The sequence below is a fragment of the Glycine max genome, chromosome 9 (genome assembly GCF_000004515.6).
Source record: "Glycine max cultivar Williams 82 chromosome 9, Glycine_max_v4.0, whole genome shotgun sequence".
Taxonomy (NCBI): domain Eukaryota; kingdom Viridiplantae; phylum Streptophyta; class Magnoliopsida; order Fabales; family Fabaceae; genus Glycine; species Glycine max.
Window position 1 is genome coordinate 45,028,119 of NC_038245.2, and position 13,481 is coordinate 45,041,599.

The 13,481-nt window shown below is 29.3% G+C and overlaps 1 protein-coding gene across 1 annotated transcript; it reads right to left on the reverse strand.

The window, feature by feature from the left end:
• Positions 1-7,730: 7,730 nt before the first annotated feature.
• On the reverse strand, positions 7,731-10,691 carry CYP707A1A (abscisic acid 8'-hydroxylase CYP707A2). The gene is made up of 7 exons (XM_003534293.5): positions 10,235-10,691; positions 9,831-10,146; positions 9,226-9,615; positions 8,784-8,958; positions 8,578-8,684; positions 8,339-8,457; positions 7,731-8,209 (listed from the first exon to the last, which is right to left on the reverse strand). The coding sequence occupies exons 1-7, from the start codon at positions 10,435-10,437 to the stop codon at positions 8,113-8,115; spliced, it is 1,407 nt and encodes a 468-aa protein (XP_003534341.1). The 5' UTR covers positions 10,438-10,691; the 3' UTR covers positions 7,731-8,112.
• Positions 10,692-13,481: the final 2,790 nt, after the last annotated feature.

The following is a 13,481-nucleotide window of genomic DNA, read 5'->3' on the forward strand; positions in this document are numbered from 1 at the left end:
ATGTAAATGGCGATTGCATGATATAGATGTTGTGATGCTTGTTACCAAAATTCTAACACTTAACATTCAACAATTAATAATACTTGAACAACATTGGTAGCTAGATTTTTGAGCAATTGTGCTAGGCTGCTAGCTCTTAACATCATGTAACATGCATATATATGGGATTCAACTTTAACGGCGCATAACGGGAAGCTAAGGTTATGATTTTTCTTAGTCCAAGTTTTCAATAGTAACTAGAAAAATAGTTCATAGGTGAAAGGAACCTAACACGAGAAAAGTACATTGTGAAATAACAAATTAAGAGACAACGTGGAAAGCTACATATATATAGTATATACGTGTCTCTTGTTTCTTCCACCACTTTTGGTTTCTCTCGTGCGCCTAGTGCGTGCGTGCATGCGAGTGCAATATGTTCCAAATATCACTACTGTTGCGGCTACACCACGTCATATATATTTAGCATTATTATAGCTTCAGTGCAGAGTACGAGCTCCACTACTCATTATTTCACAGTCCACCACCATAGCTTAGGTTGGGAGTTAGGACCATCATCTTTGCAACGTTAAAAAAACGAGGAGCAGAGAACTAGCTTTTAAGAAGAAGGAGACAACAACAAAAACAAAACGAGGAAAGAGACTTATCTTCTTTCTCGATCTCAGTTTTCATCCGGTTGTATATGTGCTAGTTTTGTACAAGATAATTAAGATACTAAGCTTCTAAGTTACACACAGACACAGCATTATATGACTTTCACAACCATATGGATTGAATTGCCATTGGTTTACATTCAACAAATTAGATTTCATAAAATATTATCTCAACTTAATTGTCACATAACGGTTTGAAGCAAATGTCTTTTGAATTGGATAAGTCATTTAAGTACAATGAAGACACGTAGTCTTTATGTTATTTCAATGTTTTTAAAATTACACCTATGATTGAACAAGTGAATACACTAATTCAAAATTTAATGGTTTAATTGTGATGGCAACCGATTAATTTTATGCTTTTAATAGTATATGATATTTTAAGTAATAAAATAATATAAAATAAGGATTAAAAAATTATTAGTTAATGTAAACGATTAAATTATTGCCTAAGAATGTCTGGACACCCATCATCATATCGATTCTCGGTTCAATTAGTTGATCTTGTCCAGCAAAACCATGATTATTTTTGCCTAAAAGCTTTTAATATTGTCACCTTTACCTTTCTCTTATCTTTATTTTTTTATTTAATTGGTCCATATAGTGCAACTTTTTTTTTCTACAGTTAAAAACATAACAATTTTTAATCATCGCCTTAAGGACTACAAGTAATTAAAATGATATATGTAGAAAGACTAATTTTTTAAAGGGTATGGTGAGTAGGAATTATTTAAATGAGATATTTTTAATTAAGTATAAAAATTAGAATAGAAATTTTTATTATTATAGAGACTAATTAAGTAAATAAATCTTTATTTTTTTTCTTTAATTTCCATTACATCATCTATTATATTTCTGAATTTTCTTCATCACTTTTTATTGTTATTTTCCTTTCATCCATCTCACATTCACAGTGAATGAATACAATAAATATATATATATATAATCATGCCGTAATAATATAAAATAAATTTTATATTGTCAAACAATAAAAAAATATTCCTAGTATGAAATTTAACTCGTGATAATTTAATCACTCGTAATAATTTGATTAATGATAAATTTAATAGTAAATTATATTTATAATTAAAGTTCATAAAAATTAAAAATTATACTTATAAATAAGTCCAAAAAATACTATTTAAAATTATGTCATCTAATCCTTAAACAACCTCAACACAACTTCATGTGAGCTCATATTTCTTGGCTCGAAGCGGATTGTACTGATTTTTTTTTTGGTTTTATCTTCTTATGAACGTTCTTTGACACTGATGTTTTTTTTAGTTAAATAGACTAAACACATATCCCATTCAGAGATTTTCCAGTTGAAATTAAAATTTTGATCTTCTGTTTTACTATTGGTATTATCTAATATCTATTATGCATGAAAATAATTAACTTTCTTGACTGCAACAAGGCAATCACAATTCATAAGTCTAGCTAGCCGTCATGTCTCATGACTAATGAGTACGCAAGCCTACACTAATACTCCTCAGTCCTCATTCATTATGCAATATTTCAAAAAATAAAAATAAAAATCAATCATATTAAAAATATTTTTTTTATCTATAGGAACGAAACTGAAGTAATATTTTAAATGACTTAAATCTGAATCATTTGTCGTCACCGGTTTCTTATTAAAAAAACAAGAAAAAAACAAGAAAAAAATCCTACTAACAAATATTCTAAAATTAATAAGTATTAATTTTTTGTATTGAAACACAAAAATCCAGTTTCAAATACAGTGCAACAATAAGAGAATACAACCAATTGCCGTGATACATATCCTACGTCGTTTTTGTACCAGAACAAAATATCCCATGTCGTTTAAAATGTGTTGCAGGAAATCAGTTTCATATATTGATTATTTTTTATTTTTCTTTTAATTAATTATGCAAATGTGTATGCAGTTATTAAAGGTAATTAAATTATTAAAATGAAAAAAAAGAAAATATAGAAAACAAATGAGATTATTGTCGTTATTATTGTTATATTATATTTATATATATTATAAATTCAGAATAAATTATATTAGTAACACTTTTCCATAAACTCTTTTTAATCTTGATTCCTAGTTATTTAGCATTCTCCAAGTCTCTTCAACCTCAAACTAGGGCACAGTCACTATAAGCAAAGAACATATGTAAACTTCTTGGCTATTCATTTATGAAAAATGTTAGCTAGAGAAATTTCAGAGCGCACGTGTCTAGAACTGGTCACATGAGTGGACACTTCTTTGATATATATAATTAATTTAGAAACATTATTATAGTGAATCTTAATCATGTAAGTAAGACTCTTCAACCTTAACTTCTACACTCATATTCAACTAATTGAAATTTCAAACAACTTGTTAACAAGGACTTATTAACCCAATAGCCTTGCCCCATGTGGTTGATATGGACCTCCAAGAAGGGCCACTTCCGAAGTCAAAAGTGTTCCAACTCGATGTTCTGCGCTCAAACTTAGTGTGTGTGTGTATATATATATATATATACATATTTCTTTTATCATAATTTTGTTTGAGAAACGGTCAAATAATAAATATAAATATTTTTTAAAACGAAAATTTAAATCTTCATCACATTGTGGAGCTAGCCTCTTCTGTCAATATATTGTGTAACTTATTTTCTTCACTTCCCTTCCTTCTTGAGCCCGATGTTGTTTTGTTGTTTCAAGTTTCAACTAGCTTGAACTACCATATCATTTTGCTATTAAGGTTTATGTCTATTATGTTCTTATCTTTGTAATGAAACTACAAGATCATAAAATTGCCAAAATTGTAAAAAAAATCTTCAACCTCCATTCTTGAATTTTTCGTTGTACTTGTCTAATACTTTGACATTCAATTAATTGAAAAATGGACTTAACGCCAAAATTGAAACTTTATTAGAATTGACTTCCTACACCGTCTGACCGAAACTCCAGGGCCTCACCTAATGTTCAAGGACTATAGTCTCAAACAGTTAGATAGATACTTGGATTCATTCAATCCACAACATTTGAAAAAAAAATAAAAAATTATTGATACATAGCCCATCGTTTAACATTTATCTAAAAACTATAGTCTAAAGAACCAAATAATGGTGCTATATATAGTGTATTCATATATATCCCAGATATGGCAGAACTAAGATCTGAACAAACTGACTAAGGAATCATATATTTTGTATAGCTGTCATAGATTTGAAGTGTATCTTGGGCATATCTATCGACATCTCGCAATTAAATTCACAACAAATCAAAAAACACACGTTGGACACTTGGGCTCTTGTTATGAGAGATGCAGAGAGCTCTGAGTCAGCATTTTTGGCTAAGATCTTAGAAATCATGGCAAAGTCATAATGCACAATCTCTTCTTTTTATGTCCTTGAATTAAAAGATGATGATTTCTATTGAAAAGGACACATATAAAGGTTGGAGCTCAACCACTTTCATGACATTATAGGCAACCGTTTCTCCTTTTTGCCTTTTATCATTGATTGTGAGTTGGTTGCATTGCCCGGACCCATTACCTTCATGCTAAGTAATGATTTTCATCTGTCTGAAATATTAAGTGGATGTGGATAGTGTATAGGGAGTAGATTGTGTCTGAGTTGCACTGTTGACTCAAGGTTAAACTCTTGAGAAGTGTTGGCCAGTGTACTTTAATAGATTCAGATAATCAACATCCGGAAACTGTGTAATATGACTGGTAAATTATATTATCCTTTAAGCATATGTTTATAAATTTAATTTATGATTCATATTTGTTGAATGATGTCAACCTTTTAAATGAATTTCAGTAATTTAAAAAATGAGTTATTAACTTTCACTCCCGAAATGTCTTGATTCATCTAAAAATATATTAAAATTTGGACTCTATTAAAAATAGGTGTAAAAGATACTCTATCACTCAAATTAATAAGAATCATATACCAAAATGAGTATTAGATGCTTACCTAGTGAGCCAGTGACATTGATGGTATTTATTTTATAAATTTTTGCTTTGTTTGGAACTATCTCTTCTCAATCGAGAAAGTTTGAAAATAATTAAATATAGAAGATGAAGATTTGACTGACTTTTTTTCGTAATTTTATTTGACTGACTGTTTTAATTAAAATATGGTATGTTTTAATAGGAATAAAACTGGAAATTAGAAATATAAACCAGGAACGAGTTCGTTTAATAATTGGGGTTGTCGAACTTCAATGACTTAACAATTTGACAGAGTTTCCAGCTCAACTTAAACGATATATATATATATATGGGATCAATTTTATTTTTTAAAATAAATAAATTATAACTATAAATTTTTTAAAAATATATTTGAATATAAATTACTAATTTACTCCTTCTAAAAAGAAAAGAGAGTATATGCTAATAAATACATATAAGATTTGTTGATTTATATCCATTTAATTTTTACAAGAAATAAATTATAATTATAAATTTCCTTAAAATACGTACAAGTATAACTTACTTACTAACTTATTCTTTTTAAAACACAAAAAGCTGTAAGTTAACAAACTCTCACACACACACACACATATATATATATGACTAACAATTAGTATATTGCATATGAAAAAAATAAAGGGAATATCCCATTTAATTTACATATTTAATATATAGTATTAGAGTATTTTATTTTATTTATCTTCTTTTGAAACTATTTACTACTCTATTCAAACTCTCATGTTAAATAAACCGTATTAAATTATTGAAAAATAAAAACTGTTAAATGATATCAATTTTAATATTTCTCTACAATAGTAAAAAAATGCTAACAGATAGGCACTACGTGCCCGTCCCTGCATGAATAAGAAGAAAAAGAATTCTGTCGGGTCTCCAAAAGTCAAATTTCAACTAACTGTGCCAAAATAAATATATTTGTCCTTAAAAGAAAAAAATATATAACATTTAATTTTATCCAATATAAAAAAAGAAAGAGAAACTTAGAAACTTTTGAAGAGAAATGAATACTTTTTTTAAGTTAGACAATATGATAAATATAATGTATATTATATTCTGAATTATAATTATTCGATTAAGGTGTTTTTAGCATTTTTGAAATTCAAAAATATTTCTGAATTATAATTATTCTGAATTATATTTCTTAAAAGTAAACCAAAATCAACTTTGATCTTGATCAAAAATAGTCCAAAAATAGGTTATTTTACAGCGATGGAAAGTCTCTTTAAAATTCACGTAAGAAATCTTACATTTGTCTAACTACTCTTTTACGTATTTGCTTTGACAAAAAGAGTTATGTATGACAGTGTAAAATAACTTAATTTCTCAAGCTAAGTAAAAAAAAATTCATGAATTCTTTGATTTCTAAATATTTTAAAATAATGAAGATTCTTAATAATAAAATATAAAGAAAACGTTCAAAAATAATATTACTTTGAAAGGACAAAATAAATATTTTAAAAATAATTTGAATTCTGCATATTTGATTAGAAGTAATTATTTTTGAACGGGCGTTATAATGTGTTAACACTTGCTATAACATTAATCGATTATCAAACCCAAAAATATTATTTTTAAAGACTTTTTCTTTTTTAAAAGCTTTTTCTAATACTTCCTCAAAATAAACCTTAATAATCACTCCACATTTTTACAATAAAATATGTTTGAATCATTGTCTATTGTGATCTCAGTTATGAGAATAGCAATTCAATTTTATATTGTTTTTAAGAAAATGTTTGATGAACACCATATATGCCCATCAACATTTAATTTAAAGATATGAAGAAATAAAAAAAAAAGTGATAAATTTATAGGAAATAGGATGAGGCAAGAAGAGAAAAATAAAGACAAAAGAAAGCTATCAAAAAGGTCTTTGAAAAATTTTAGATTCTATAATTGATTGTCATTAAATCACATTCGAATTAACTTACCTTTATTTTAAATTAATTATAAGATATTATAATATGAGCAAGTGTCCTTATTGCAGTGTGAAATATTTTTTCATTAAAAATCAAGTAATCATTTATAGTGAAATTTCCTGTCTAAATGTATTTTTATGTCTACAAGATTCAATTTAAAATTTTACTATTTAAAAAAAAGTGTAATTTAACTCCAACTAACATTATGTGCCCTGGTTTGATTGCACAGAAACTTTCAAACCATCCATTAACAGCTAAGCGGTGCAAGTTCAAGGCCCACATAACCTACCATTTTATTTTCTCAACATCAAATATCAAACCCATATAATATATAACTGAATCAATAGATATATATATATTGCCACGAAAGTTATGGTTGGAAACAGCATATGAATTAACTTGAATTAGCTTTCCAACATTTAGATATTTCTTCACCAACAGCAGTGTGGAATTAGATATATAATTAGATAACTATGACATGCTCGTGACTCATGACTCATGAGCAACTTTGGAAACACTAACTGCAGAAATTCTGAAGCCATAATAAAGGGGTGTTTATCTTGTTACAAAAACATAGACAATTAGGAACTGCAATGTTTCATACGTGGATATTGATGGATGGTAGCACCGACGTAACCGTTAAATATTATACCAAAATCAGAATTAGAAGCAAAGTAGGATTGTTCTCCAATACAACTCCAATAAAACACACATTTCTATAATTTTTCTCGTTGTGTATGTTATTTTAAGTATATTTCTATAAGGATATAGTACTACTTAGTACTTTGAAGTATGTCACAATTGCTGCAACCAATACTTGATTCGAGAGTTTACAAAACCAACCCGATTGAGAAAAATAGATGGTTTTGACTTTTATGAGCAGAAAAGGAAATTAATTGGTAGAAGACTTACGTTGGAGAGTACCTGCAGGATAATGCTTGCTTGTATGATTAAAACGACATGTGTTCGGATCTCAGGGGACCTGACTTTGATTGAAATGAGGTACAAGAAATCCGTGTTATTCAAGATTTGAATAATTGAATTTGAATGCATGTTTGCAAGATGGGACGCACGTATTTTTTTTTTTTCATTTTCCCTGTTATTTTCTCCCAACTATTATTATTATTATTGTTGTTGTTAAAGATTATAAAGTGTATTATTACCTAAGATTTGCCAGAAAGTTTTGTGGTATTAATTTGAAACTCATTTTTCTCAGAACCAAAATTTAACTTTTATTTTGGCCTTGCGGCATTCTTATGGATACAGAACTAATTAGTTGAATGCATCAATACAATCTTATGAGGACTTTTCTTCACATTTGAAGGATAAAAAAAATAAGAAAATGAAAAGAACTTAATACTATTTGCTCAGGCTGTGAAACCTCCTCCTCTATATACACTTGACATTCTTCCTGTTTGTATGCTATTGTCAAGACTACCCCTTTGGGTTTCTCTTGGCCAAAAAGAAGGGAAAAGTTGATCTCCCTTGTTTGGTTATCCAATTGCAATATGGAAACCAATTTTGAGAGCTATGAAGCAATTCTTTCCATATTTAGAAAGCTACTATGAAGCCATTGTTTGAGTGATATCTACTTGTTCTTGGGAAATAATGTGATGGGTAAGCCGTTTTGGGGAAGAGCAAAAGGGCCGTATTGAATCCCATTCTTTGCACCCACAACAGACCACCTGCACCAGAAAAAAATAGAAGCAGCACACGCTAGTTTAGAAACCCCCTAATTTGGAATAATATGTCTCTATTCAAAGCCTATGGCTAAAAAAGGGTTGTTGAAATTACTCGTGATTAAGTTTACCAACCTGTACTTTGTGGTCAGATGATGTAGGAGGACCAAAATCTCCAACTTGGCTAATTCGTTCCCTGGACACATGTGGATCCCACTGCCAAATGGCATAAAAGTGTTGGGTTTTGGAGCAGCCTGGCAAATAATTAAACAGAAGAATCTCTCAATTTCAAGGTCTTGACTGACTTGGGATCACACATGAATGAATAGCAACAAAACTGTGCTTGGTAGGTAAACAGCACAATAATTACTTACCTCAAATCTTGAGGGATCAAATTTTTCTGGCTCCTTGAAGTTGTCTGGACTGTGGTGTATGTTCCTAAATAGAGGTAGCACTTTCCACCCTTTTGGAATAAGATACCCTATAGAAAAACAATTACCAACATAGAATCTGTGAGAAAAAAAAGGAAAGGAGATCTTGGGTTAAAAATTAACTAAAAATATCAGATTTGATTATTGACCTTGATATTCTACATCCTCTACTGCTTCTCTGAAAGTAAAAGACAAAATTGAAGCAACTCTTAGAGTCTCCTGAATGACCCTTGAAGTTATTGGCATCTTTTTGGCATCTTCCCAATTTAGACCCTTATCTTCTCCCCTTTCTTCCTTGCTCTTCAATATGCACTCTTGCTCCTCCTGGCAAGTCCAAAAATTCAAAAAAAAAAAAAAAAAGTGTAAGGCAAGGCTAATAGACCAAACAACTTTGAAGAATGATATATGCATGCCCGAACAATGCATATTTCTTTCTATTTTTCTCTTTTTCATACGTCATGTTACCTATCATATCTACCCTCAGTGCTTTCTCTTTTGAGGTGTCGAAGAATCATTTTTGAACTACTTTTTACTATTTTTATGCCCTCAGCCTCAATTTTCTTTGAGAAAGAAAAAACAAGAGACACTTACATTAACAGCTTCTAGGACACTGGGGTTTTCACCGAGGTACTTGACGATCCACGTCAGCACACTGGCGGTGGTGTCACGAGCTGCGAAAATGACGCCAATAACATTATCCGCTATCTGGTCGTCGGTGAGCCCTGATTTCTCATCCATGAATGAACCCAACAAGTCCTTGTAATCAATCATCTTCCTCTGCCTCCTGCTCCAGATTATTTGGGCCACGATTTGTGCAAGCTCCTTCCTTGCCTTCATCGCCTTGTGGAACAGTGTTCCCGGAACGTTAATTGGCATTGAGTTATACCCTTGCTCCAGAGTGTAGTAGCACCGTTTCAGAGCATCTCTGTACAGAATCTCTTCTTTTCCGAAAATTGAAAGCAGAGCAACGTTGAAGGTGAACTGCAGGACAGGAGACCCCAAAATCAAAAACCGTAAAAGCCCCTTCTTTTTTTATTTTGTTAAAAAAAACCAACGAGGAATTAGACATGAAATGGGTAATTTTTCTTTTGTTATTATTATTTTTGTTTTCGAAGGAAAAATGAGCAGAGAAGGAAAGCAGAGGAGCTCTGTTTAGCTCTGTTTTGTGCTGTGTCTGTTTTGGAGGGCTCACTCACCGTTTTCATTTCAAGGAAAGTGGTGATCAAACGGCCTTCCCAAGACTTTAAGCAATCTTGGGCAATGGATTCAATGTCCGGTACGATGTTTTTGATGGCTTCTGGCATGAAGGTGCGAAGAACAAGCCTTCTCAAGTTAGCATGGTACTCTCCTTGGTGAAAGAAGATAGCTTGTTTTCCCAACATCCTCTCTTTGCTTGCTGGGAATGTTGGCTTGAAGAGTTGAGCTTTGTTCAGCACAAACTTGGCAGCCTCGGGGCTGGAAATCATCACGCAGGGACAACCTAGAATGTGGGACTTAAACATAGAGCCAAACCTAGATAACAAAAAAAAAATTTGAAATTTCTGTATGTCTGTCCGTTAAAGAAAGTGAAAGAGTTGTTGGCATGAAGAGTGAGTTGAACCTTTTTATTTTTGAGGCAAAGAAGACATTTGGGTCTTGAGAATACATTTGAAAGGTTTCTCCTATGTAAGGCCAACCCATGGAGCCAGGTGGGAGTGGCAAGTCACGGCGTTTGGAGACATAGTAAGGTTTGATGAGTGTCCTGAAGAAGAGAACAATGAAGAGAAGAGAAGCACACAGGAAAAACATGGTGCTTAGTTCCATGTTTTTATGTTAGTGTGAGTTGAGTGGCTTGACTTGTAATAGGTGTGTGAAGGATAACACAAAGAAGAAGAAGAAGGAGAAGAGGGTGTGTGTGACAAAAGGAGTTGAACATTTGAGGTATTTATAGGCTGTTAATTCCTAGAGTGGAAGCAAATGAAGCAGGAAGAGGGTGAGAAGGAGGGAAAAAGAAAGGGGAGGCTTTCAATTACAGCTCGATTTCCACACACGGAATCTCCCTCCAGCTCATTCAAGTTTTGGTCTAATTTAAGAAAGAGAGAGAGAGAGAGAGAGAGCACGTGTCACAAGAGTGTATACGGATGCACATAAGAGTTGGAGTTTGGTTGACCGTACATGTATCATGGATAGGTGTTTCTGTAGGGAGAGAGGACTGAGACTGCCTCAAGAGAGAGAAAATTATTAAAAAAGGGTTCTTAATTTGCTTAATTTGTCAATTTAATCATAGAGATAGATACACGAGCGACCCTCGCAAGACTTTTATTGAATGGAAGTAATTTTTATTTTATTTTTTATATGGGTAATTTTAAATTATTATCGATCGAATAAATCGTAACACGTGACTTTTAAATGAGAAATCATAATATATAATATGACTTGTTATTTTTTATTTTTTTATTGAAGTCTTAAAATTTTTATAATTTCAGTCTAATTTTTTTTATTTATCATTTTAAAATTATATATATATATATATATATATATTTAATCTTATTATTTTGGAGTCACATAAATCTTTTTTTAATCACGTCACTTTAAAGTTGTAACTTTTTTTATTTTCAAAGTTTTTTCTTTTAGAATTATTTATTTATTTTCTTTTCTTTTTCTTTCAATTTCTTTTGAAAATTATAAATAATTTTATTTATTTAATTATTAAATATATATAATATAATTTTTATTTTTATGTTTCTTTTTAATTTATATATTTTTTATTTTATATTAATGTTAATTTTTATTTTTATGTTTCTTTTTAATTTATATATTTTTTATTTTATATTAATGTATTATATTTTTTTAATTTAACAACTGCCTTTATTATTAAATTATTAGATATTATTAATAATAAATTTCTTATAAAAAATAAGTAATATTATTTCATAAAGTATAAGTTAATATTAGTAACAAAATATTTTACTATTTTATAAAATTTTAGCTTTTTAAAATTTAAGTATTTAAAATATTTAAAAATATATTAAATAACATTATGTTAATTTTTTTATTTCATTTACAAAACAAATGAAATTCAATAACATTATTAAAAAATTATCTAAATTTTAATATACAAAATAATATATAAATAATTGAATAAATAAAATCATTTACAATTTTTTTAAAAAATTGAAAGCAAAACAAAAGAAAAAAGTAAATGAAAAATTATATAAGAAAAAACTTTAAAGGTAAAAAGAACTTACCATTTCAAGAAGTAAATTAAAAAAAAAACTTACTTTAAAGTGGTAAGATTAAAAAAAATATATACAACTTTGAAGTCATAAATAAAAAAATTAAATTAAAGTAGTAAAAAAAATTTTACGACTTCAATTAAAAAAAAATAAAATAATAATAAATCATAGTAAATGTTACACTTTTAAATGAAAAAATCAAAATAACTTAAAAATCGTAACACATATTAAAACTTATCTCTTATCTCATTTTTTATAATAATTTAAAATCCACCTCAAATAAAAAAATTGAAAAAAAATACATCATTTTGATAAAAGTGCCCCTTAGTCATGACAAAAGCCAAAAGTGTGGATTCTATTAAATACTAAAAACCTTTTTTCTTGTGTTACTCCCATTGTCCGTATAAGTCTGGATTCTGTTAATTTCTTTATATCTTTTTATGCAATTATGTAGGACAACTTTTGATCCTTGCCAATTCTCATTTTTGATTGTTCAAGGTTTAATAGTTAAGGATTAATTTCTTCAAATATAAATATTTATTTAAGGAGGTAATTTTTTTAAACAAATATTTTTCATTAGTATAAAGCTGAAAATCAAACTTCTGATCAAGTATGTATTTAAAGAATGTGATTATCTGTTAATTATACAACAACACTTTGTTTGTTGAGTCATTTTTCATTTTACTTGTTTTGTTTATGGCTTCCATCACTCCACTTTATGCCTAACCTCTCTTACTGACAATAAAGTAGAAGTAGCAACTCATTTTCGGACACAAACAGCAAAATCCAATTCTGTGTTATAATTAATCTGAGGTTTGGGTCAAGATGGACATCTGGTAACAAATTCAGAAAAAGATATAGAATTTTATGGCTATTGGAAATATATTGTTTGGACATTTCAACTATCTGTGGAGTAGGTTTGATGGTGTGAGTTGAGCCTTTACATTAATGAGGCTGCCACCCACCTTAAACTAACTCATCCATGCATTCAGAAAGAAAAAAAGTCTTCAACTCTAATGGTCCCCAAATCATAAATTGCTATTTTCTTTTAGTAAATTATTTGTTCTGTTTCGGTCATTGTTGATGCAGCAATCCCTTTGGAAGACACTAATACATAGACTCTCTCACCTTGTTTAAAAGTTTAAATTTTTTAATAAGAAGAACGAGGGTAATAAGGATTATAAGACGAACACTTGATCATTTATTCTCATACTATATTATGACTTAATTATCATAAGAGATTAAATTGTTATGTAAGATATTTCAAAGTTTTTATTGCATTGCTAAGTTTTATATGGCATTGTTAGATATAGCCAGTAAGAAAAAATATTTTAGCATTGTTCATTAATTAATCACTTCCTTTAAGTCAATTACAATTCAAGAAACTAATGTCTCGTTGCAAGCAACAAGAAAGAAAAAATATATATACTAATAATAAATCAATATGCTGATAATAAAGGCCAATTTCTTATTTTCTTACTGCTACAAAAGTATCTATTAGTATAACCTTTTATATTGTCAACATTACTTATAATAGTTATAATATTAATATTTCAATTAATTTATATTAGCTAGCTAGACAACATTTGCATTAATAGATTAACAGAGACAAATCTAACAACTATTTTTTTT